At 43.7% G+C, this 27,142-nt stretch overlaps 2 protein-coding genes across 2 annotated transcripts; both read left to right on the top strand.

Moving 5' to 3' along the window:
• The first annotated feature begins 265 nt into the window (after positions 1 to 265).
• On the top strand, positions 266 to 11,450 carry rgmb (repulsive guidance molecule BMP co-receptor b). Its single transcript, XM_030061123.1, has 3 exons — positions 266 to 809; positions 6,512 to 7,071; positions 9,314 to 11,450. Exons 1-3 carry the CDS (start codon positions 692 to 694, stop codon positions 10,049 to 10,051), a joined length of 1,416 nt encoding a protein of 471 aa, XP_029916983.1. The 5' UTR covers positions 266 to 691; the 3' UTR covers positions 10,052 to 11,450.
• A 3,567-nt stretch (positions 11,451 to 15,017) lies between these two features.
• erap2 (endoplasmic reticulum aminopeptidase 2) lies at positions 15,018 to 26,309 on the top strand. Its single transcript, XM_030059614.1, has 22 exons — positions 15,018 to 15,051; positions 15,384 to 15,500; positions 17,689 to 18,095; positions 18,210 to 18,396; positions 19,010 to 19,179; positions 19,312 to 19,450; positions 19,554 to 19,688; positions 19,795 to 19,915; positions 20,056 to 20,210; positions 20,364 to 20,477; positions 21,152 to 21,283; positions 21,822 to 21,953; positions 22,081 to 22,149; positions 22,261 to 22,436; positions 22,566 to 22,645; positions 23,419 to 23,602; positions 23,761 to 23,917; positions 24,047 to 24,231; positions 24,560 to 24,721; positions 25,067 to 25,207; positions 25,666 to 25,747; positions 25,986 to 26,309. Exons 3-22 carry the CDS (start codon positions 17,935 to 17,937, stop codon positions 26,130 to 26,132), a joined length of 2,829 nt encoding a protein of 942 aa, XP_029915474.1. The 5' UTR covers positions 15,018 to 15,051; positions 15,384 to 15,500; positions 17,689 to 17,934; the 3' UTR covers positions 26,133 to 26,309.
• The last annotated feature ends 833 nt before the right edge of the window (positions 26,310 to 27,142 follow it).

Below are 27,142 nucleotides of genomic sequence, written 5' to 3'. Positions count from 1 at the left end.
GGCCTCTTCATTACGGAGCAACTCTCTCTCTCTCCCTCTCTCTCTCTCTCTCTCTCTCTCTCTCTCTCTCTCTCTCTCTCTCTCTCTCTCTCTCTCTCTCTCTGTAGTCTGGTAGGCGGGTTTTCCGCCAGCAGGGTTTGGTTGATTCTCTATTGATTTGTTGGAGGGGCAGAGGAGGAGGAGGAGAAAGTGAAGGGGGAGGAGTGGAGGAGAAACCCAGGCCTGGACAGAGAGAGAGAGGGGGAGAGAGAGAGAGGGAGATGTGAGTGTGCGTGTTTGGGACGAGAGGGGGAGAACAGGGTTTGATCCTAAGCGAGGCAAAAGTACGACCATTGAGAGAGTGCAAGTATACAGCCTAACACATGGGGTGTGGATTTGAATAGAGGGAAAGTAAAAGTGTCGTCGGCGTGACTTTGTTCTGGTTACTTTGTTTTTCCTCTCTCCTCTCTTTGCCATTCCCCCTCCGCCCTGCATTCCGCGGAGCAGCTGCGTTTTAATGCCCCTGCGCACCCAAGGAGGAGAGGAAGGGGAGAAGAGTGAAGAAGAGGCAGAAGAAGAAGAAAAAGAACAAGAAGAAGAGGGGGAGAAGAAGAGGAGGAGGAAGAAGACGAAGTGACGGGCCTGGACACCATCCGTGCTCGCCCTTTGGAGGTCTGTCCACTCTCCCCTCCTTGGCCCTGCATGGACGGGGATGGGGAGAGCCGGATGCTGTTGCCGCGGGGCTGAGCGCCTCGCCTCCCCGTCTTTGGTGCGCCGTTTCCGGCCACTGCTGCTGCTGATCGTCGCTCTCTGCTACGGTGCCCACATAGGTAACTCACTTTTCTACTTCTCGCTTGCAACTGTTATCACGCCTGTCGCCGCTAAACCTCAACTCAGTCGGGATGTTACGCACTTTCTCATCCTGTTGTGGCACTAGCAGCGCGGCGCGGCACGACATCTATATCAAGAGTAACATTTATTTTGGTTCAGTTGCTTTTGGTTGTGATCAGAGCGGCTTTATTTGCAGCGAAGTGTTTCCAAGCAGTGTTTGGGCCCAGTGCTGCCTGACAATAGCTCTCTCTCCAGCGGCAGTGCAGTAGTCTGAGCACGGATCGAGTTTCTCCTCCTCTCTCCTGGGCCGTCATTCTCCTGTCTGCCCCTTAATGGCTCATGGAGGAGGGGAAGAGAAGGGTGACTGCCTCTCATCCGCATGTCCATTTATAACTGATTCCAGCTTTATTCAGGGCAGTATCCGCGTCTGATTAGGATTTGTTGGGAAAGCACAGAATCTATATCAGCCCCTCTCAGTGCAGTTTTATTTATTAAAAGTTAGACAGCTAAGATAAAACCACCTAAACTATTTATGGAATAGGGTCTATCTATCTTTTAGACTGACATATAATATGTAAATTAATAGTATGCAACAAAAAATGTGTCAAGCTGATCCAGGTTACACAGTAGGCTTTCTTTCAGGAAAGAGTACAAAATAGTGTTTTTCCATAAAAAAAAAAGAAAAGAAAAAAAAAATAGTTTTTATTTTTATTAGAGGTTGTTTGCCTCTTGGTTATTAAATGGAGCTGAGCAGAGTGAAAAGACATGCACCCCAAATCGAAGCCAGGTGTCAGACAGAAAAGCAGCATGGACGAAAAGTGCAGTCCGCTTGGTGAAAGCTGCTCCCAAGGTGTATGGATTGATTAACACCAATTCAAATGTGATATTTCGAGCACACTGCTATTCATCAGACTATGTGCGTACTTTTCTTCAGTGGCCAAACGGATGTTTTGCTTTACCAACCTCTTTATTTACCACATTACTGGTCGGCCGCACAGGAATTCAACCAAGTTTGGTAAAGACACATTTTTCTCCTGGTGGGAGCTATAAGATGCTGCTGCTTGCTTTTCTCTCCACATCCCCTTGCTAGACCCCCTCTTTTGCCATGTCAGTGTGTTGTGTGGGTGTGGGTGTGTGTAGGAGGCCAGTTGTGTTGTGGCTGCTGTCTGTTGGGCAGTCACACCTCCTGTAATTAGTTTAACACGGCCCAGGCAGCGGGACAAAACGGCCTCAGCGTGCACCCTGGTGGGAATGGAGAGACCCACTTCACATTAAAGACCCTTTTGGCACCTTCTGCAGCACATGTTTCACCTGGAAAGAATGCCCGTTATGTAGCTAGACAGATTGTTTAATTTCTGTTATAACTATTGAATTGCGGTGTCTATTGCAGAATTGCAGTGTCATTCCTATTTCTGTGCCCTGGTCCATGTTTCTGAGTTGACAAGAAGGCAGTGTACCCCTGTCTGAATTGCTGACTATTGTTCGCAGTCCTGAGTGTTAAGTCGACAGAGAAGGAGAGCATAGCGAGCTCCTGTGATGCTTTGTATCTGTATGCTTGGAGGGCTGTTTGTGTGATTTGAGCTCGGTGTGTGAGAGAGTGCACAACAAGGTGATCAATAAGCACTTCAGAAGCCATTCCCCCGCTTGAGAGACGATCTCTCTAGATCCTTTTCTGATTTCTCTGGATAACAGGAGTTGGAGGTTGGGATAGGGAGACAAAGCATCACCAGTCGAACTAATCCAAGCTCGAGAGAATCCGCTTGTGGATCTTTGACCTCTGTCTGATGAAGCCTCAGGAGTACCATGTGGGGAACAGAGGCTGAGAAATGACCGGGGGTGAGGGTATTGGCCTGGGAGTTGGTCGGGGCTGAGAATCTTAAGAAGAGAGACCACAAGAGGGCTCGTGGTTGGAGCTGAGGGCTGAAAGCAGAATGCTGCTGATGGAGAGAATGAAACTAACTGGGGAAAAATCTGACAACAGATGAGGCTTGGGAGGAAAGAAAGGTAGGGATGAGACTATACAGGCCAGGGGGTGGGTTGAAGTGTAAATATGGGGTGAAGAAACAGGTTAATATTGAGGGAGGCCATGGAGGTGCTGGGATGGGCTTTGCTGAGGGTTTTATTGTGTCTGTATTGGATGCGTACACCGGTGGATGAAACAATCCAGGCACTGGATGTGTTGAATGGGCCTTATGCATTAGTTGTTCCCAGTAACATTTAATTCTCCTCTTTATTCTGTTCTTAAGAAAATTTCCCCTCATCTCAACTCTTGTCACCACAAATTACTTATTTATATGCATAGATTGAATTGTCTTGCAGAGCTATGCATGCTTAGCACTCGTGCTTACGAAAGCAGCTTTGCAAGATTATGGAAAGCTTTGAAGAATAGAAATAACAAAATGGTATTTTGGTAACAATTCGATACGTTACTGATCCTCTCGGGGGAACTCTCTTTTCACTCGCCGCTCTCCACGGGGGGGCTTAAGATCAGGGTCAGACACAGAGCAGCACCATGCAAACCGCTGGGGGATTCAGTATCTCGCCCGAGGAAACTTCTGCAGGGCAGGCGCTTGCCGACACAGCAGTTTGAACCTCCAGTCCTCCAGCTGAAGGGCGGGCTCCCCACTCACGACGCCACCCTGCTGGGAAGTGTTGATGAATGAAGGCTTTTGTGTGTCTTTCAGAGTTACTCATGATTCCGATACCCTGTCAAAGAGAATAAACCTGGCCCGATTAGATTGGGACTGGTATTTAGGTGCTGTGGAGAGATAGGAGGTAAAGAGAGAGGCTGTTGGTGCAGCAGTCACAGAGACAATGTGTCCTCAGTCCTCAGACTGTCTGTACAGTAGCAGCAGACTTTCGCCAGGGCTGCGTTTGTGTGAGAGCTGGCATGGGAGGTAGACTGTGTGTGTGTGTGTGTGTGTGTATCTGAGGGTTGGTGTCAGTATTTAACAGGCAGGAGAGAGATTCTAAAGCAGAGTGTGAGTGGGGGTCCATACCCCTCACCCTGCTTTCTAATATTCAGGACACTACTGCCCCCAGTTGGCAGGACTGGATCCCTTCATGCCAGAGACCCAGTAAAAATGAAAAAGAGGAGTGGGACATACACCCACCTGGGTACAAAGGTGTGTGCATGTGTCAGTGGGTGTTATTTTGCAAGTGTGAGGTGCCAGTGTGACATTAAGGGGATCTGTTGATGTGTGTGCTGACTGTGTGGGTGTCTTTCTGGGTTGCTTGGCCATTAGGAAATCCTGCCACCATCGGAAGATCTCTGACTGTGTGTGTGTGTGTGTGTGTGTGTGTGTGTGTGTGTGTGTTTAACGGAGGCACAACCAGCATTCTTTCTAAGATAGCTATTTGTGTGTTTGTGTGTGTGTGTGTGTGTGTGTGTGTGTGTGTGTGTGTGTGTGTGCGTGTGCGTGTATGCGTGCGTGTGTGCGTACGTGCGTGCACAGCTGCCCATACACTGCAGAGCCTCTCTCCGGCCTAATCTAATAGGAGCACACTGTGACTGATGCATTAGGTCTGGCCTCTAATCTCTCTCTCTCTCTCAGTTTCTCTCTCTCTCTCTCTTTCTCTCTCTCTCTCTGATGATCTATCATGTAAAAGGCTGGTTCGGGCCTTGTTGCTTTCAGAATCAATGTATCAATAGATAAAACATCGTAGACAGTTCTGGTCTGAGCTTTTTGAGCTTCAGTGGAGACGGAGAAGAAAAAAGGGAGAGACTGATCAATCCGTTTTTGTTGAGCAATATAACATGAGAACACCTTCTGCTTCATTGCCTGAGGCCATGGCAGAGTTTGTAAACAGAGACATAAAATAACAGGAAACAAAATAAATCCAATGTTAAGACATATTTAATTAAGTTGCCTGGACATAAATCTTTGACTCTGGATTTTATCCATTATATTTATCTTATAGGTTTTTCTGTGTCTCACCCTTTTCCATGTGTTGGACGGTTTAGGTGATCACATGCTAAACAACGTAGTATTTCATAATTACTCCCTACAACTTTTTGTTAATTCCCTTGGCGACGTGACAAATGTTATCTCCCTCTTCGTGGGAAAATATTCTTTATCTTTGTCCCTCTGGGTGCCCTTTGTCCTGATTTATTACACTCACAAAGCGGCACCGCTGATTGATCAACACTTCCAAATAGCGGCATGGTCTCTTAAAATTTTATTAGGTCTGATTGTAACCTTCCAGTAGTGCTGTGTGTTTAAGATCAAAGCCTTCTTCGCGCGCAAGCCTTAGTGATCTTTTGTGTGTCGGCATGCACAAATGTGTTTATTTGTGTGTGTGTGTGTGAGTGTGTGTGTGTGTGTGTGTGTGTGTGTGAGAGAGAGAGAGAGATAAAGAGGGAGAGAGTGGGAGAGAGAAATGCATATTAACTGTCCTTGTGTGAGTAAATCCAGCTCTGTTCAAACACTGCAAAAAAAAAAAAAAAAAAAAAAAAGCACCATCTTAGCAAGTTGTATTCAGTGTTAAAATCTGCCAGTGGGATGAGATTATCCCATTTGATGCCAAAGCACTTTCACTTCTTTCAGGGATTTTTTCAGGGTACAAATATAAATATGTTGAAAAACAAGGCACTGGTGTCAATAAAATGACAATTGATTTAGGATAATACTGGGAAAAAAAAAGTTTATTTAGATTTGGAAACAAGTGGGATCATCTCATTCCACTGGCAGATTTTTTTTCACTTGTTTTAAGAAAAAATAGATTCAGTGGCGCTCTTGTAGCTCACCTGCAAAGAGCATGTACTACTTGCTAAGGCTCAGTCCTGATTGCAGCCCCTTGAGTTCAAATCTGACCTCAGGCCATTTGCTGCATCTCATCTCCTCTCTCTCTCCTGCCTTTCCTGTGTGTCTCTACTGTGACTGTCAAAAAAAGCAGAAATGCCAAAAATACTAAGGAAAACATAGATTTTAACACTTAAAATGAGACTAAAGCACCTATTAAGGTGGTGTTTTTCTTTGCAGCGGACCTTAAAATGAGACCAAAGGACTTAATAAGAGGGTATTTTTCTTTGCAGTGGACCTAAATTACCAGAATTGTTCCTTTAGGGTGGTTTTAGCTTGCCACCCAACAGGGTCCCATTAGTCCTATTAGAGATGGACTGATTATCGGGTTGATATCTGGTATTTTGAGATAATTGGCGTTGGCTGGTATCTGTGCTCATGAGGCCGATAAACAAAAAATATCTGCAGACACATCTGCAGGCAGCCAGTCAGTGTGGATGCTGTGGAACAATGTCAGCCCCCTCTATAATTTTTTTTTTACAAAGCTTAGTTTTTTTGATTACCTGTGGACGTTTGTTTCGTTGATACATTTTTAAACATAATATAAGTACACTGATAGCAGTTAGAGTGCAGCTCTACCTCAGCAAACAGATAATGCAGACAATAACATGAGTGTTAAAGAAATGTTGATTTAGGTTCAGCAATTTTGTGTTTCATTTGTTATTATTAAATTGTTGTTTTTTATCAGATGCAAAAAACAAACAAAAAAGAACAAACATGATGTCAGCACTGTAAGTCATCAGTCCCTGCTCTCGAATTATTGGTATTGGCCATTGAAAAAGCCATATTGGTTGGTTGACCAATAATTCCTGCTGTAATAATATTACCGGACTGTATTTCTGTACATGCACTGGTGCTGACTGTGTGTGTGTGTGTGTGTGTGTGTTTGTGCTCCGCAGGTCAGTGTCAGGTGGCCACCCCTCAGTGCCGTATCCAGAAGTGCACCACAGACTTTGTCTCCCTCACGTCCCACCTGACGCCCTCTGTGGATGGCTTTGACACCGAGTTTTGCAAGGCTTTACGGGCGTACTCGGCCTGCACCCAGAGGACAGCCAAGTCCTGCCGGGGCAACCTGGTCTTCCACTCCGCCGTTCTGGGCATCTCCGACCTCATGAGCCAGAGGAACTGTTCCCGAGACGGGCCCACGTCCTCCACGGACCCTGAGGTCCACCACGAGCCCTGCAACTACCACAGCCGCACCCAGCATGCCCACACACACTCCCACGCGCACACACACTCCCACGCGCACACACACTCCCACAATCCGGGCCACAGCCACGTGCGGCCTGCGTACTTATTCTGCGGGCTGTTCGGGGACCCCCACCTGAGGACATTTAAGGACAGCTTCCAGACCTGTAAGGTGGAGGGGGCGTGGCCTCTCATCGATAACGACTACTTATCGGTGCAGGTCACTAATGTTCCCGTGGTAATTGGCTCCAGCGCCACGGCAACTAATAAGGTGAGGAGAGAGCTGTGAAAAAAGGGAAAGAGGAATTGGATTTTGGTGGAGGGGAGGGGGGATGGGGGTCTAATTTTTTGTATTTAAGGCAGTTAGGCTTTCTTAAGTGAGAGCAGCTGGTATAATCTAGTGTAATCTAGTTCATTTGTGTGAGTGTGTGTGTGTGTGTGTGTGTGTGCGTGTGTGTGTGTGTTTGAGAGACACATTTTCAATAATGACCTCAAAGTTGCTTTTCTGTGCCTCAGAGTAACAAATCTTATCAGTGTGCGGCTGGTAAACACCCTTGCTCCCACTCCCTTCTCTCTCTCTCTCTCTCTCTCTCTCTTTCTCTCTGGCTCGCTTGCTCGCTCAGACTCACAGGTGTGAGGCAAACAGCCTGATCTTGTGACTGTCTCTTGTGACTGAGGCAGTGTTGGAAACCTAACTTGGTTAATGGCTGCATATAGCCTGACCTCTAATAACATGGAATGAGATGTGTGAAAGGAGCCACTGTTTACATGTGTGTGTTTACGTGTGTGCGTTTATGTGTGCATGCGCGTGCGTCATAAGTGGCACCCCTTGCGCTTCACAGTAACCAGCTTAAAGCACTTTGCGTGTTAAAGGTCCTTATCCCTTTACTGAGAGAAATGCGCACACACATACACACAAACACACACACACACACACACACACACACACACACACACTCACACACAAATCACCAAGTGGATGATGTACCACACAAGATGATCCCTGTTGTGTTAAAAAAGCTATGTTGATGTTTCCCCCAGTGATCTGCTTTCCGTACCTTAGTCAATAGCTTTAATTATTAACACACATACACATGCATGCACCCACTTAAACATGCACACACACCCACAGACACACACACAGACATACACACACACGTACACACACATTAAGCAAATAGTATGATTGCTGCCCTGTGGAACTGAAGGTTTGACCTTGTGTCAGAGGTGGGGCAGGTTATTAGTCATGATTATTAAGGACGCACACACACGCACATACACACTAACACACATACACACACACACACACACACACATACACACACACGCACACACACACATTAAAAGCCCTCCAGGCTTAATGGCCTGCCAGGCCTCATTCCTCACGGCTGTCATGTGAACAAAGCAGCCATTCACCGGAACTATGATGCTAGTGCTAACCGTAACGCTCACACCACACCCTTTATCCACCATTGCCTCCATTCACCGCTAGAGCCCTGGGTGTTTTTATGCATGCATGTGTGTGTGTGTGAGTGTGTCGGCATGTTTGTATAGCTGTGCCAAATTACAACTTGTTAAAAGTCATTTGGTCATTTCTCAAATGTAGTTCAGCGAGAGTCAATTACTGGTGTAATGGCCGAATGTTAATGCATGTGTTGGTGTGTGTGTATGTCTGTGTGGGTGTGAAAGAGAGATAGCCTTTAGCTCGTTTCCTCAAGAAACATAGGGCTATGTGCTTCTTCCATATCCGCCCTAGTAAACAAAGATAAAGATATTTTGCCACTTACTTCCAGTGCAGTCTATCCAGCCGATGGTTTCTGGGTGATTTGGCAGGGTTTCCAGTCAGCTGCAGTCTTCCCCATCTCCTAGCACCCCAGTGCAATAGGGCTGGATGGCCCTATTTGTTTGTATATGTTTATTTGTGGAGCTCAAACTGTCAAAAATCTACATGTGAAAAACTCAACAGCACCAGACCTTTCCAAAAACAACAACATGAATACCAGGCATACTCCACAGCCCTCCAGGGCAAAGAGTTTAGTTGGGAACTATTTCCTGTTGAACACCACCGACGAGCTTTCTATCTGCCTCTTATTTGTACTCGTTGAGAGTGGAGAAATACATTTTGCAGGTGTTCTGCAGCAGGAAATATTTCCTAACAAAACTCTTCTCCCCTGAGCTGGGGATTATGCCAAGTATCAGTGCCATTGTTTTTAGAAAGAGTTGTTGCTGCTGAGTCTTTGCAGATTTTTGCTCCACACAACACTGACCATCCAGTCCCATTGTGTTGGGGCGAGATCAGAAATCTTGGCAAACAGAAAATATGTGCATGGATAGAGTGCACCATGGGTAAGTGGAAAATAACTGGTTTTACATTGTGGGTTAACTGCTTCTTTGATTTTGTAACATTGAGGTGCATTTGAATTCTTGTTTTATGAGACAGTGATTCAAGATTCAAAGAAATAACTTAAAGCTTAAAATGCCACTGCACCTCTCCCTGTGTTCCCGCTCCATAGATCACCATTATCTTCAAGCCCTATGAGGGCTGCACAGACCAGAGGGTCTACCAGGCCGTCACAGACGACCTCCCTGCTGCCTTTGTTGATGGCACCGTGAGCAGCGGGGACCCCAGCCACCCTTCCACTGGTGCAGATGGTGGCACGGGGAAAGTCCGAGCACTGTGGATCTCTGAGCGGAGCCCGGGCCGCCACGTGGAGCTGCACGCCGGCTACATCGGCGTGACAGTGATTGTCCGCCAGCTGGGCCGCTACCTGACCCTGGCAGTGCGGATCCCAGAGGAGCTGGCCCAGGCCTACGATGCCACCCAGGACCTGCAGCTCTGCCTGAACGGCTGCCCCAGTGGAGAACGCATTGACCGGGGGGGCCATTTGCCCTTGCCTCTGTCCCCTCCTGCGCTGGGCCTGCAGCTGCAGCAGCCACGGCGGCCCAGCCAGTCCTACGCTGCCCCCCAGGGTTTCGGGGTGGAAGGGGCACGGGAACGCTGCCGAGAACAGCTGGAGGTACAGGACATTTACTTTCACTCCTGCGTGTTTGATCTCCTGACCACCGGGGACGCGAACTTCACTGCGGCAGCATACAGCGCCCAGAAGGACATGGAGAGCCTGCACCCTCACCGGGACAAATGGAGGATCTACCCCCGCGGCTCGGCCACCGCCGCCTCACACTCTGACTCTCATCCTATCAAACGCCTTGCTCTCCTCCTGCTTTGTGCACTCAGCTCGGCGCTGATATAGAGCGTGTGCAATTGATGCTTGCTTGTGTGAGTGTGAGTTTTTGTTTGGGAAAATGTGTGTGTGTGTGTTTGTGTGAGTGTGCGTGTGTGTGCAATCACACCCACGCAAGACTTATGTGAGTGTTTTGCTGAGCACTGATATGGATTCCCCTCCTCAGCATCCTCTGGAGGTTATCTGCCTCTCTCATGCGCAGAGGAAACAGCAGGCTGGGCAGTGACGGAGCACTAGAAGGCTTTCTGTTGCCACCAACAGACTGCAGAGACCGCAGCAACACTAATGGCGTCTTCCAGCGAGGGCCAACACGGCAGAATCAGCCCTCTGTGGAGTAACACCGGAAACACGATGACACCTCAGTCTTTCCTCATCTGCGGACAAGACACCATTGACAGTGACACAAACGTTCCTACGTGGGTGGACGGGTGTGTATCACACCACATGGATATACGCTCCAGATTGTAAATAGTGTGTTTGTCTTCAGTGCACAGTGTCATGGCGTAGGGTTTGATTTTTTTGTGCTGTTTGTTGTGATCTTTTTATACCTCAGACAGAGGATGTTTGTTTTAACAGAAGCACTTTATTTAGATTTTGTTTTTATTTTATTATTTGTAAAAATCCACATCAGTGTTTTTTTCTTCTCGGTCACAGCCCTTTACCCACCAGACTATTTAATATTTCTTTTTGACTCCTGTCTCTACAAGTTCACGGAACTCAGTGGGCTGGCGTTTTTGCTGAAAAGGCATCTTTCTGACAGTAGCTGAGTCAGCTCAGCCTCTGATTTGAAGTCAGTAAATGTGAGTTTTTTCTCTGTTGAATGTATTCTGAATGTTGTCCCAGCAACTGTCACCAATACTGTTTTGTTGCAGTTTGATTTTTGTTGTTTTTCCTCAGCCCTGAATGAACTTTGTGTGTGTGTGTGTGTGTGTGTGTGTGTGTGTGTGTGTGTGTGTGTGTGTGTGTGTGTTTGTGCGTGCGTGTGTGTATGTGTGTGTGTGTGTATTCTTTTCACCAGTTTGTGTCTGTAACAAGCTTGAGTGTGTTGTTATTTCTTCTGAGCTCCATGTAAGAGGCATTTCCGCCTCTTTGCCAAGAAGCTATGAGTGGCTCAGCTTGTTTTTAATGCTCAGCTGTTTTTTTTTTCTTCTTTTTTTTTTTTTTTTTTGAGCCAAAGACAGACATATAGTGGAGGCCATGTCAGGATGGTTTTCATGTACAAAGAGAATCATATCTCCCCACCAAACCAGCACCCACCCTCCCTCACAGTCTCCCTCTCCCCTTTTTGTAAACGTGCTACTGTAGAGTCTGTTTTACCCCTACTGCTAGAGCTGAGGAGCTGCTCCTCCACTGGGAAACATGTAAGAGACTGGAGTGTAGGCAAAACACTGCAAATGGCTGAAAAAAACCCAACAAAAAACAACTGCACAGTGTCTGCCGGGATATGTGCTTATTAAACAACACAGCAGTGTGCTATGGGAAATGTGGAAACACAACAACTTGTTAAGACTGTGAGCCTTTACAACCTGTAACATATGTGCTCCATTCAGTAAACCTAAGCTCAGTTTCTGGCATTGTGATCTCTTAAGTAATGTGTGAGTGTCCGTTTGGTGAAGAGTGACTGGTCAATGTTGAAATACTTAACTTATTTATAAATGTAGTGTCCTGTAGAGGAAATTAAACTCCATATTCTTGCTGTTGGATAATAATAAAAAAAAAAAAAAAGTCAGATGTGATTGTACTGCCACCTAGTGGTATTCTGTTGCTATTGTCAGTGTTTTACTCAAACTATGGAGGTGCGCTAAAAGAAAAAAAAATACATGGAGGAAAAAACTGTGTGCAAGTGTTTTACTTAAAACAACAACAACATCAACAATAAAGGAAAAAAAACAAACCAAACATATTCCCCGTTTTTTCATTTCACATTTAACAGGAACATAAACTGATAAAACAGGAATACAAAAATACAAACTTCTGCATATGTAAACAATGTTTAACTGTGGTTGCCCTCACAATGTTTCTAGTCTCAGTGGCTGGTCAGTGAAATAATTCAGAATGAAAGACAAGTAATAACCTGGAAACATGTACAGTAAACAAATGCATGTACACAGCATACACACTCTCACACTCACTCATCTGTCTGAGGTTAGGGTTTGATCAGATACCAGGTTTGGCCTCACAAAACCACAGCCAGTTTTCAACTGCCACAGCCGACAGCACCTGGGATGTCGAGGAGAAACAGTTGCCAGGAGTGCGCCAAAACATTTGACTGTATATCTCACGTCTCCTGTGATCCTGACAGGAGCTCATACCCCATTTAATGCATGAAACCTTCATATTCAAAGCTTGTTTTAATGATCCTGAGGAAGCTGACCACAAGGATGGAGGGTCTTCAACAGCCTCCAGTGGAAAAATCCTCTCCATGTAGAGACCAGACAAGAATGACCTCCTCTTAATCTCCTCCTGTCTGGGATTGTTGTGTCTTCAAGGTCACAAGGTGCAGCAGCAACTCTTCAGATTCAACGTCTGGAAGGTCAAATATGCTGTTAAGTGCTTTAAAATAACCACTACAGTGTACTACAAATAATAACCCTCAAATTATTCCAACTGGGATGTCTATCAGTTATGAATCTAAAAATGTAACCATCAGTCTACAATTATTAATTACATCTGAAGTACTATGTTTAATGTTACAATGCTATAACTTTGATGCAGTTTGATACACAGACTGATTCTCTTACCACTTGATAACAACATAAGTGGTCATCAGAGTGTTGAAAGCCAGGGTCTTGAAAAGAAGCAGCCTCATGGCCAGGATAATGACCTGGTCAGTGCACAAGCCACGATCTGGAGATGAAACCATACAAACCAACATCTGTGAAGACCAAAGTTATGAATGGAGGAATTTTTAAACAGTCTTTTAAACAATCATTTTTTTTTTTTTTTTTACCTCCTGCTATTTCATTTCCATAGCAGATGTTATCTTCATCGTCATCTGAAATGATAAAAAAAAATAGTCAAATGTTTGATGAGTTGTGTAAAAAGGTTTACTTCACCTGAGAGTAGACACTATCCCCTTGAGCTCTGATTTTCCTTAAAAAATTCCCTCAGATAGATTGAAAGTTTAAAAAAAATTCTATACCGTACAGTTCTGTCACATACATATTCAGTATCCACTTGTTCCAATGTTTCAATCAAATTATTACATGTGTCAGGGAAATATTCAACCCTGACATTGTTTCTTATAGCTGTGCCGTTACATCAGATCTTCTTGTTCATCATTTTATGATTTTTCCCTATGATCTTTGATATCTTTTGAAACCCTGACTAGAATTTAAAATAGGGTTGTGTAGGTTTGAACAAAGTTGTGCGATATGTGTTTGTAATTCTAACACACCAGTGGGGTTTATAAACAACCCTGAGCCCCAGCTCTACCTGAGAAGGTGGCGTGATGCGTCCTGATGACCCTGGGGTGCTGTCGGTGTCTCACAAAGCAACTGTATGATGGCCAGTCACTGGTCGCCACTGTAATTATAGCTACGGCACTGTGGCTGCTATCCCGTCTGTCTCTGGCAACGCTGTAGGGGGCACTGGGCAGGTAGCCATCTGCCGACGACCTCCAGCTGACCTCTAGATACCCTCTTCTGAGGTCACTGACCACACAGACCAGCAGCGTCCAGCCCAGCCGCTCTCCTGACAGGTGGACGGGAGGGGCCAGAGATGCCAGCACATTACCCTCCACCCCTCCTGTGCAAGGACAGCGGGACAGCGATACAGTGTCATGATGCAAAACAGAGAAAATGAGAAGGAAAATGAGACGGTGCTGTTTTGTGACAGTCTGAGTGGAGGCCATACTCTGTCTCAAACACTGAAATGAAATAATGTACAGAAAAAGTCGTCCAGGTTTCACACCAATTATCCCACACAATTATCCCACACATACGAACAAGTGTAAAAAAAAAAAAAAAAAAAAAAATCCCCATCATTTGTCCTTGCACATGCTGTTGTCATGTGAAAACCAAGTCCAACATGCACACACTCCCACACATACACATGCATATAGTTTCTTACATAACATCTTTTCAGCTCTAACTTATCTCTTTCTATCCCCCTTTTTCTTTCATTTCATGTATGTGATCTGTTTTGCTTTATTATTAGTATTAGTGTTAGTATTATTATCATTATTAAAACCTAAACTCTAATCTCCAGCCATGGTGATTTTTATGTTTTAATTTCATACTCCTCAATGGGTTGGGGGAAAATCCACTACCCCCAGTTTTATCAGGCCTTTTCATAATCTGCTGGATAAATTCAAACATTCATGTTGATCAAATTAAAACTTTTACTTTAGTGTTAGATTAGCTGTAGTTACATTAATTGTACTCTTATTTGTTTGCTGTCTTTGTAGGTTCTCTCGTTTGCTTAAATTGAGTTTAAATGCTTCTTGGTTCAGACTACTGCCCAGAAACAACCCAAATGATCAGCTCTTACCTGTCCATAAATAGATGATTGGAAGGTAGAAGAGACCCCGGGCCTTGGATGGCTCCGTCATGTCAGTCAGACTGCGATGGTGGGAAATACAGTGTGAGGAGTGAGGAGCATTCCTCTGTGATCACTGCCTTGTGTGTGTGCCTGTGTGTGGGGTGGTGTGTGTACGTGTGTGTGTGTGTGTGTGTGAGAGAGAGAGAGAGGAAGGCATGCTTTTGGGCTATGCCCTGGCACCAAATACGGGAGCACTGCATTGTGGGGAATTATCAACTCCCAGTCATGTGACCTTTCACCCACCATGGAATCTCCCCTGAGAGAGAGAGAGAGAGAGAGAGAGAGAGAGAGAGAGAGAGAGAGAGAGAGAGAGAGAGAGAGAGAGAGAGAGAGAGAGAGAGAGTCTCAGCCTCAGAGTTAGTTACCTATCTTGATATATCGGGGAGGCAACCACCCAGAACAGGGCAGTGAAATGTGGACGGTGAAACGTTGAGGAGACACAGCTGCCTACGGCTGTTAGATCTGAGGTGAGAAACTGATCATATCAACACACACACACAAACATCGACAATATTCTTGTGGGGCACACCTGCACACACACACACACACACACACACACACACACACACACACACGATAGGGAAATTGTTTTGTTGACAACTTCCTGTAATGTTTGCATTATCAGTGTTGGCTGCAGTGTAAACCAATACACTGTTACTAGGTAAACTTCCAATGATATTCTTTAACAACAGCAAGTTAACCAATCAGACGACAGAATCTCTCTCTCTGTCTCTGTCTCTGTCTCTGTCTCTGTCTCTCTCTCTCTCTCTCTCTCTCTCTCTCTAACACACACACACAGGAACACACACACACACACACCAGCAGTTTTCTGAGCATGACAAATGGGCGGGAACTTGAAGAGAAAGTGAAACTCAGCAGTGGAGACACGAGGAGAGGATGACAAAGCTAAACTGAGGTAAAACAAAACAACTTTCTTGGCATTTCTTTTCACAATCTGTGCTCGAAACACAACACAAGACAAACTAACAGGAATACCTGCACTCGTGCTGCCCTGCAGTGGATGAAGTTACTGGTGAAACTGTTGCTTGTTGAGACCAGCACATTAAGCAACATGGTGGTCATGTTGGTGCAGTGTGCATCCCCATTTGAACTGTAGCTGTGCTGCTGCAGCTGTTATCACGTTACAGTAATAGCTCACCTTGTTTTGTCCGCATGGAAAATCATGGGGTGAACTTGTTACATGTCTGAGTTTCCTTCAGGGCGAGATTTGTTTATGCCTGGAATAGCACCTGAACTATCACCTAATTTGCGTTCAATCATTCACTCTTAAAAGAAACTGCACACAAGTCAAGGATTCATTAGATATTCATGTGGTTCAGGACAGTCAAATCAATATTTGTAAGGTTGAAAACCTGTTCTCTAGCTCGAAACTAGAGAACAGAGACTCAAGCTGCTATAAAGTGATACTAATACATGAAAGTTTCTGTGGACCAAGAGCATGTGTGTTTGACCTATTTTGCTAAATTGAGCTCTACAGTACTGCTGTCAGCTCAGATACATTATGCATGATTTTTATGATCTCTCCCAATTCATTTTCTGTGGAACAGCTCCAGAGTCAACACGTGATGTTCTGTGCTAGGGGTTTAGGTCTCGTCTCTGGTGTCTTCACTGTTTGTAGAGCTTGCCGTGCTCATATCTAACTCGCCTGTGTCCTTCAGCTGCATTTCAGAGTCACAGTAGGCCTCGCCAGAGCTGCCTGCTCGCTCCAAACACAGATTTATGTATGAGGAAGATGCAGCCTCTGCTGAGTTTGGAACCACCTCTAGCTAATCCACAATACATGTCTGTTGTTACACTGGTATTTTTTGGATATGAAGGTCAGCTCCACCAATCAGAAATCACACTAACATTCATCTTGCACTCAGCTCTGTTCTAGTTTGTGTGGTTCAGACAGAGAAACATCAAAGAGGTTCCTGTTTGAATATTATTGTTCAAGAAAAACAAAAAATTCATTGAGGTGTATAACTCCCAAATTTGGATCTGGCGTTAGATCAGATGAATATTGCATTAGATTAGTTAGTTGTGTCTGGCCAATGTCTGCTGAGATTTGGCTTCAAAGATGCATCTCCTTCCTCTTGGCTCTGACAGGGAGGATGAAGCATGAATTTGCTGTTTGCAACAAACAGTGGCGCGGCACTTTGTTCTGTCAGCTGTGGTAAATAAACATTGATGTGACAAAATAACCAGGTTTGAGAAGTGGAGCTATGAAATTTACTATTCTGATTTTAGAGCTAAAAATAATTGATTGATTATTGATTCAAGGTAGACATGATGTGTACATCCAAATGTTGCAGTTCTTTGAGTAACAAGCTTCAATGAGGATTAAAATCAACCAAAGCCAAAACAGACAGAACCGAACCCAACCAAGTAACTGGTTCTTGTTGAGCTGAGGGAAACCTGGCTGTACAAGATTTCACAAAATATATTATTTATTTTGGGATTTAGATTTTTATACAACTTCCAGGATTTTGTGCTACGAGAAACATTTGTATGCATAGTAATTTTCCCTCAGCAGAGATAGCTATAGGTTTCTAATTATTAATGCACATAATTTTCCCCTCAAACTACATTTCTGTGAAAACAAGAACAAGATCAATGATAAAATCACTATTCATCTCCTTCAGATATATTAAGGCTAACAAAGGCTCAGCGTGGTCTTGCATGGTTTGGCTTGGCATGAGGGTCGGCAACGATAAAACATCAAAATTAACAGCCGATGATTCAAAGATTCATTGCTCCATTGTTTCATTGGTGAAACAGATAAAAAGTAAATACAACTCACTCTCAATACAGAACAGTGCAGGCAATCTTTTCATGAAATAAATACAAATTAAATAAATAAATAAAAGTAATATCCCTCATATTCATCCATCCAGCTCTATCAAGGCTTCATAGTGAAGATAACAGCAAGACAAACCAAAACATTATGATGGTCAGAGGAGGGAAGGCAATTATTCTCTAGTTTCTGGTTTTGATGTTGATGTTTGATTGTAAGACTACAGGGAAATGTAGGAGCTACATGATGTCGCTCCTCTTTAATATACTGATGTGCCATGTCTTCATGCCTCACTCTTGTCTTTCAGATTGAAGGAAAACAAAGTTCTGGGGATTTCACAGCATAAGCTTTCCTGAGTGTTTTGCTCCAGCCGTATTGTGACAGTCTTACAGAAAAACAAATCTTCCTGTGGTCCAACTCAAGCAAACCAGCGCTCACCTGAGGAGGTCATTAGCCGCTCCTCATGTTTGTGATGTGACCGTCACCTCAGTGCTTGCTGTCACCTCGGTGGGGGCAAATTTCCTATCAGTGAAAAAACGACACTTCCTCAACAATGGCGTTGGTGAGACTGTTGGTGTTTTATCTACTGCTTAAATCTCCCGTTGGGTCTCAGCCTATGCAAAGTCCGCAGCACACGTCAAGCACTCCCCAACCCACTGAAGAGCAGGCTCCTGGCAGTCTGTCCTTCCCTTGGAGCCGGCTACGCCTGCCAAGGTACTGTCCTCAGTAATTTGCCCATAGCCATATTGGAAACTGACAAACCTTTATGGAAATCAGTGTTGTTGAAAATCACAGAGTAAAATAGCAACATGGGCCTCTTCCTCTTAGGTACATCATTCCCCTCCACTACCACCTCCACCTGCACCCCAACCTCACCACTCTCAGCTTCTCTGGCTCGGTGCGGATCCAGATTCACGTGGAGAACAACACAAACTGGGTTGTGCTGCACAGTAAGGGTCTGCAGATCTCCAAGGCCACCGTTTTGGATGAGAATCTAGCTCATCTGTCCGACCAGGTAGCTGCTAATTCACTGCCGTATCCCTGTAGGTTTTTTTCTCATCATTACCCATAATGGACCCAGAGTGCACTGACACTGATTATACCAACACTCTCTGCAAATAAAGGCTGCAAATATTGACTGGATAATTGGATTACCTATTTTTCATCAAATCAGTGAAACTTATTTCATTTCAAGGCAACTCAACCATAGCCTACAAGTTAAAATCCACCTTACATAAATGTTTTACATAATCTATTTATTTATTTAGGTATTTTTAATAGACATTTATTTATTCAGTCATTTATTTATTTATTAAGTCAATGTATTTGGCCTAACAAATGTTGTCTCCTAATAATGTACTTTAACATTTAAAGGAAATGGTACATATATGTACCTTTTACTGCTTGGGAAAATAAATGTACCTTTTTGCCTCTGGTGCACATAATTACCTTGAGGTCCAATAATTACCCCTAGGTGGTACATTTGCATAGACTGTGCCTTAGGGGACAGAAATGGACTCCTGCTGGACCCCTGTTTCTGATAGTGAACATAAGCCCTCCATGCATCTCTGTGTTACTCTCTTAAAAAATACTTTGGAAATATTTGAACCTGCATTGCTCATTTACAGGTTCTTCCTGTCCTACACAACCCCAGCCATGAGCAGGCAGCCATTTTCTCTCCCAGGGTGCTCAGCAGGGGGCACAAGTACTTCCTATATATTGAGTTTGGGGCAGAGCTTGGAGATGGTTTCTATGGCTTCTACAAGAGCACCTACCGGATGAGCACCGGAGAGACCAGGTAGGACTGTGTGGATTATCACTGCTCACAGCAGGCCTGGCACAGCTTCACACACACACACACACACACACACACACACACACACACACAGCGTTCCTCGGTGTAACATCCTGATGTGGCTGCCTCTTTCAGAACCTTAGCTTCAACTCACTTTGAGCCGACGAGCGCTCGGATGGCATTCCCCTGTTTTGATGAGCCTAGTTTCAAAGCCAACTACTCCGTAAGGATCAGAAGGAGCCCAGAGCACATATCCTTGTCCAACATGCCCATAGTGAGTGCATTGCGTTTGCATAATTCTCTGTCATGAATTGCTGTGTGAAACATGTCTTGTCGAAAGAAGGTGCTTGAGTTAAAGACATTTCTGTGTGTTTCAGGAGAAAACAGTTGAACTGAATGACGGTCTCCTGGAGGACCACTTTGCTGTGAGCGTCAGGATGAGCACCTACCTGGTAGCTTTCATCATCTGTGACTTCAAATCTGTCTCTGCAACAACATCTTCGGGGATAAAGGTAGGGACTTGGGCAAAATGTTTATATTCTTGCCTTGCCTCTTGATGAACAACTATTATGGGAAAAAAAGATCTCAGTTTCTTCATGTACCACTATGCCTCTTCAGGTGTCCATCTATGCTGCTCCTGAGAAGTGGCAGCAGACCCACTATGCTCTGGAGGTTGCTGTCAAGATGATGGACTTCTTTGAGAAGTATTTCAACATCCTCTACCCACTACCCAAACAAGGTAAACTTCTTTTTAAATTTCTAGGACCCAACACAACATTACCCCTCCGCCATGCACTGATTGTGTTTCTCATTTTCTCTTTCCCATGCTCTCTTGACCCTGTTGTTCTCCTCTTCCTGACTGTCTTATCCCTCCTTCAGATCTCATAGCCATTCCTGACTTCCAGTCCGGTGCGATGGAGAACTGGGGTCTGACCACCTACAGAGAGACAAGCCTTCTCTTCGATCCCCTCACATCCTCTGTTTCTGATAAACTCTATGTTACCATGGTGATTGGCCACGAACTCGCCCACCAGGTGAGAGTGCGACACGGTGTTTGCTCTCTAACAAGAGAGAGAGGATTTGTTATTTTTGTTTAACTTGTACAGCTCAGATGTTCACAACTGGGTGTTTTATCACATAAATGCTAAATACTGAGCGCTGATACTCCATGTTTGGTTTGCCTGCAGTGGTTTGGTAACTTGGTGACCATGGAGTGGTGGAACGATATCTGGCTGAATGAAGGATTTGCCAGATACATGGAGTACATTTCAGTAGAGGCAACCTACCCTGAACTCAGAGTGGTATGTGCTATCTTACAATTTAGACATAGTAATAAATAGTTTAGTAACAGTAATAGACTGATATTAGAGGAAAACAGCTGATTACTCTTCCCTTTCATTGCAGGGAAAACACAGTGGTGAATATATCTAATTACTGGAAAAGGGGAACAATTTAAAACCACATGTAAAATTTCAGTAGCTTATTTCTCATAACACATGATGAATTATGTTGCTTAAGAAAAACTCAGACATTAAAAAAAGGTTTCAAGCTATTATTCCTCCTCAAGTAGTCACACCCACTGGGCACTCATTAATGTGAATTTACTTGTGAATTTACTACCATAACCTGCCTTACAAGTTATGGGATATCAACTGAATGTTTATTATTCTGTATCAAGCTACCTTTACTGCGATCATGTACTGCAATCACAGCTAAAAGGAACAAGCTGACACTTATCCAGTGAGGCTGTCCAGTGGCATTCTGTGAAATATAGCAAATCACTAAAGCGAAGCTGTGCCAAGGCAGGTTGAAGCAAAGTGGGTACAGCAAAGTGGTAAATTATAACTCACCACAAAATCAGTATTTCAGTGCCCTGAACATCACAGATTGGTGTGGTGTGATGTTCCTTGGGTGGAATTTTCCTTAAAAGTCGGGAGTGAAGGATGATGGTTTTGTTCTGTGTACAATCTTGCAGGAGGAATATCTACTGACGACCTGTTTTGCGGCAGTTGGGAGAGATTCGTACGACTCTTCTCGGCCGATATCCAGCTCAGCGGAGAGCCCCACTCAGATCAAAGAGATGTTTGACACAGTGTCCTACAACAAAGTATGGTTGTAATCTCACACTTCCTATACTTTTAATGACACAGGGAATTTTGCAACTGTGACAGCATTCTGTCAAGGAATAATTGTGGTTTGTTTGTATGGATCTATTAAAAAAAAAAGAGAAACAACACAGAATATACAGTATCCACTTATAAAGCAAATTGGTGTTTTCCTCTGTTCTGATTGGCTGGGTCATGTTTGAAGCAGCTGATAGATAGATAGACCACGCCAGTAGGATTTGAAATTGAAACAGTTTATTGTGTGATGAAGAACGGCGATGATGTAAGTGGGTGGACTGAGGGTCTAGACGGAGGGATGAGGGATGACGAGATGGGCAAAGGGGAGAGGAACAGATAAGGTGTGCCTAAATACTATTGTGTGAAAATGGGATGTGTTCAAGGCGCGATCTTTGTTCCTGAACTCAGTTAGAAAACTTCATTTTGTTCTTCACATTCTGCCTAACAGCATGTGAAACCAGTATAAATCATGGCCTCTTGTGTCTTATTGCTTAAATAAAGTGTTCCCGTCTTTCCAATCAGGGAGCGTGCGTCCTCCACATGCTTCGATACTTTCTGACAGATGACGTTTTCCAGAGCGGGATTGTGCGATACCTCCGCAAATACAGCTACAGCAACGCACACAACCAGGACCTGTGGGACAGTCTGGCTAATGTAAAGACACATACCAAAGACAAACTACATGTCGTATATGATTTCATACTTTGTCAGTGTCTCGTTAGAGATTAAGAAACATACTGATGTTCATAAATGAAGCCCTCAGTTTGATTTTGTTCTTTAGACATGCTCAGAAGAGGAATTCATGTCAGGAAAATACTGCTACAGCAGCAGCCAGGCCTCCAAGAACGCGGTGAATAAACATACTGACCCTAACTACTGACCTTAAATCACTCTGCATTCATAAGCTCCTCTTCTCAATGCAGCTACATGGTTTGATCTGTGATTTGCTGTTGTCCTCCAGTACCTGTTTGCAGGAGAACACCTGGACCTGACAGCCATGATGAACACCTGGACTCTGCAGAAAGGCATTCCCTTGATAATCGTATCTAGGAATGGGTCTCGTCTTCTATTGAGACAGCAGAGGTTTCTGCGGACGGTCCTGCCCTCGGATCCTCGCTGGTCCACACTGCAACAAGGGTGAGCACTCACGCACACATGCACACATGCACATACACACTGCTGTCAATACTATCTTAACTACTTTGATTTTAGGTAATCTGCGAGGTTGAATTAAAGTTACATAACATGGTCTATTGTCTTGCACAGTTACCTTTGGCACATCCCTCTGACATACAAGACAAACATGTCCACCACCATCCACCGACACATGATGACAACACACACAGGTAAGAGGGAGGGCAGACATGCTCAATGAACTCATATGCAGAGATATATTTATCTTAAAGGAATGCTCCATTTTGGGCAAAACATTTTTCTGACTTTTCCAAACTGACTGACAGACAAGATGTTTGATACCATTTTCACCTCTGTATGTCCAGTGGTTTGATTCCTGTGGGCAGCATTTTGTGTTAGCTTAGCGTAATGACTTGAAGTCTATAGGACACATTAGCCCAGTGCTGCCAAAGTGAAAAAAATAAATCTTACAGCAACTCCGAAGCTGTCTTATTTACATAGTGCATCTTGTGTTTTTGAAATACATGTCTTGGAATTAAAAACAAAACGAGATGATGGAACTATAACCGCTGAACATTTTTATACTTGCATCTATCACAGTGATCCGAGCACCACTAGGAAGATCCAGCACAAAATTACTGAAACAACACTATGTATTTATTTATTTATTTAATTCTACGATGTGCATTTCAAATACACATGGTATGTTGTTTAATTGAGACAGCTGCTGAGTTGCTGTAAGGTTTATTTTGTTACTTTGATGGAACCAGGCTAATGACTCCCATAGACTTTCAGTTTTTATACTAAACTAATTAAGCTAATAGGAACTGAACCAATGGGCACACAGAGGTGAAAATGGTATCACACATCAGCTGAGTCTGTATAAGTCAGAAACTGGGTATTTTGCTCAAAATGTTGCAGTATTCCTTTAAACTTGCTATTAAATGCCATTTTATTTTATTTTTGTTATTTATGTGTTATCCAGACAGTGTGGACATAGGTGAGGGAGTGGGCTGGGTGAAGGTGAACACGGACATGACGGGGTATTACATGGTTCACTACGAGGGCTCAGGCTGGGATGAGATGACCAAGCTGCTGAGGGAAGACCACACAGCTCTGAGCTACAAAGACAGGACTCATTTGATACACAATGCCTTTCAGCTGGTCACGTAAGTGTGTGTGTGTGTGTGTGTGTGTGTGTGTGTGTGTGTCCCTGTGTGTGGGTATGAGGAAGAATTTTTGTCTGTGCATTTAAAGTTGGAGGTAAACAAAACAACGTCCCACCTGAAATGGCACCTAACTTGAAAATTCTTCCATGTCCATGAAGGGGGGGTCAGCTGCTGCTCAATAAAGCTTTAGACCTGATTGACTACCTGCGCTCAGAGACACACACAGTCCCTCTCCTTGAAGGCCTGGGCTATCTGGAGGCCTTTTACAGACTAGTGGAGAAAAGAAATGCACCTGATCTAACACACAAACTAAAGGTAAGAGAGCCAATGTAGAAAAAAAGCCACTAATCTTTCTGGTCTCCATGGTAAAAAAAGCCAGTGTTATTAGAAAAGGCGTCTTGAAGTCATGTGTGACGCTGTTTTTCTCCACATGCTCTGGTGCAGACGTATATCCTGCGTTTTTTCCGTGATGTCATCGACCAGCAGATGTGGAGTGACAGGGGCTCTGTGTCAGAGCGACGGCTGAGATCAGAGGTCCTCTCCCTGGCTTGTCACCTGGATGACCCTCCCTGTCTGGAGCGAGCCAGTCAGACCTTCAGAGACTGGCTCCTGTCCAACGGGACACTCAAGTACATCTATGCACATTTTTTCATGTTTTAACACATGAATATATGTCAACACAGATACATACATTTGATTTTAAAAACAGTGCTGGACAGGTAATAAATAGAAAGGAGGATGCAGACCGAAATGTTGACTTAATACAGATACAGTCACCACATACAAGTCTCCAGTCTCCTTTTTCTTTCTTTTCTCTTTTTTCTTTTTTCTATGCCAGACAGGACCATATTGTTTGATAATGCATTATGCTCAATTTCAAGCGACATTAAAACTGGTCAGACCCTACTACCATAACCCTAGCCCTGACATGCACATCTCTGCTTGTGTTTACTGCAGCCTGCCCACAGATGTGGCGGAGACAGTGTATTCAGTTGGAGCTCGGGATGAGCATGGCTGGGCCTCCCTCTTCCACACATACACCATCTCCCTCTCTGAAGCCCAGAAGGAAAAGATCCTCTCAGCCTTGGCAAGCAGCAGAGACACCAGCAAACTCCACAGGTACACTGACTCCCGTCTGTATACTGTTAAAAAAAATATGTAATGGTGCCACCAAGTGGTCAAAATGAGGAATTATACCAAAAACATAAACAAACTCCCATGCAAGAGGGAAAAAGGAAAAATATCTCACAGTACCATTTTCTCCAGACAGTCTCTAATGTTTTCTGTTTTAGTATTAGATAAATATTTTGTTTTTATATTTTATTCTTGGTCAATATTGCAAGTAAATGACATCAAGTGAAGGTTTGTGAAAGGTAATGTGGTGATAATTGCTTGGAAGAAGAGTTATGTTATCACCAAAAGGGTGTGTGTCTGTGTGTGTGTGTGTGTGTGTGTGTATTATAGACTACTGGAGTTGGGTCTGGAGGGGAAGGTGATTCGTTTCCAGGATCTGTCCTCACTCGTCCTCCTGGTGGCCAGCAACCCCCAGGGGCATCACCTTGCGTGGAACTTTGTCAAAAAGAACTGGAGCACGCTCATTCACAAGTCAGTAATATGTGCAGTAACAGAGTTGTTGTACATACAGTAACAAAGTTTTTTGACCTTCCATGGTTTATGGTATGAAAAATTGTTTTTTTTTTTCTTTTCTTTTTTGCTTTGGAGACAATGAAATTATATCATATCATGTAGGCTACACATTATACTGTATAAACAATGTTTTTCTCATCAAGGTGTTGTTGAGAACTGGTTAGTGGAAAGAGCACAGGCCTGTTAGACTGCATGCCTTTCATAGATGCCTATGTGCAGTCTGATAGCAACTGGCACCAGTTTTGATGTGAGAAGGACCTTCACGTCTTATCTATCTCAGTTTGATCAGGACTTGTTCTAGGGGCTCCATCTTAGTATCAAGGTGGTCTGAAACTACGTCTTGGAAAGCTGGGCGGTAGATTCATATAGCAACTGGTTTTCCTCCATCTCTGTCCTCTCGTCTGTCTGTTCTGCAGGTTCCTGTTGGGCTCCTCTTGTATTAGAAACATCATCATTGGCACAACAGGCCACTTTTCTTCTCCAGAGGAACTCACTGATGTAATACTCTCTTGTAGTTTCAAATATATACAAAATGTTCTGTATATACAGTTATTGTTTACAAACAAAATGTGTGCTAGCAGTGTTGCCGTAACGTAGTGATGTGACTATATATGGATAATGACTAAATACATTGGTAGCTCTGCACTTTTCAGTCTAAATTTCCTATTGTGTATATATGTTTGTATGTGTATGTGTGTTATGTTTGTGTCTGTGCATGGATGTGTGTGACCCCCAGGTGCAACTGTTTTTCGAGTCCATCAAAGAACAGGCGTCTCAGCTGAGAGCGACTCAGGTTGCCCTGGACAATGTGCAGAAAAATGTTCTCTGGGTACAAAGGAACCTGGGAACTCTGAGGAACTGGCTGGATGAACAGATGAAGTAGGAGGACGGTGGTGGTCGAAGGATTTCACAGAAGAAATACCTGGAAATAATTTGAATGTATGTTTATTTGTGTTTTCATTTGGAAATTGTTTTGTGCTCTGCACTAAAAACAAGTTTGTAAGTTTTTACATTTCAGGGATGTTTCAAAGATGTTTTTTATTTGAACAATAAAAGTGATTGGTGGAAATGGGACCCATGGGTGCACCTATGTAGTAGTATGGAAAAAGAGGTTCAAACATCTGAGTCCACCAACAAGAACTGTTTCTTCATTAATCAAAGAATAACAATTTTGTTACTTGGAGGATAGTTCCTCACAAATACATGTAATTAAAACAGATACAAATCAAGATTTTTAAACTTTTAGACTGAGAAATTCTCATATGAAACAGAAATATACCATATCTGTATGCAGGTATGTTGTTTGCATGTGATTTGAAAAGGTTTTCTCAAATTGTGGTAATATCATATACAAGCCATATTTCATTTAAATATTAACACAGTTTAAAATGCGTTGGGCTTTTAGCAAGTAGTTACCATATATTTACTCAATTAGTATGCTCATTAATGCTGCTGCTAATGCTAATGCTGTAACTTCAAAAAAGTTTCAGTTTTTATAGAACGTCAAAATAGCTTAGTGTAGCAGTTTGGGGCCGAATTGTGTTTAAAAAAAATGATCCTGGTGCCAAACTGCAGCTGTTTCTATGGAGACAGCACAATGTTTGAAAGCTTTTAACAAACCAAGTCATTTTTATCTAAAACAAGAGCAGGCATCCCTTCACCATCTGAAGATCAGTATGACAAATAAGAGAAGCTATTAGCTTTACGAGACAGCATTTACAGCATTTACATCCAAGATACAATGCCAAATGAATAAAGAGACACTATGACTCTGGTTGGTGAGAGTAAAGTCAAAAGACAGCAGACAAATTGCAGCCTCAATGGGCGAGAAGCAATTTCTAAACCACCAAAATGTCAAAATGTTTAGCCTACAAAAATTTCACTGCTGAACAC

Source organism: Myripristis murdjan, chromosome 9 (genome assembly GCF_902150065.1).
Source record: "Myripristis murdjan chromosome 9, fMyrMur1.1, whole genome shotgun sequence".
Taxonomy (NCBI): Eukaryota; Metazoa; Chordata; class Actinopteri; order Holocentriformes; family Holocentridae; genus Myripristis; species Myripristis murdjan.
The sequence above is the reverse complement of the archived record's forward strand: the minus strand, read 5'-3'. Positions and strand labels throughout refer to the sequence as shown.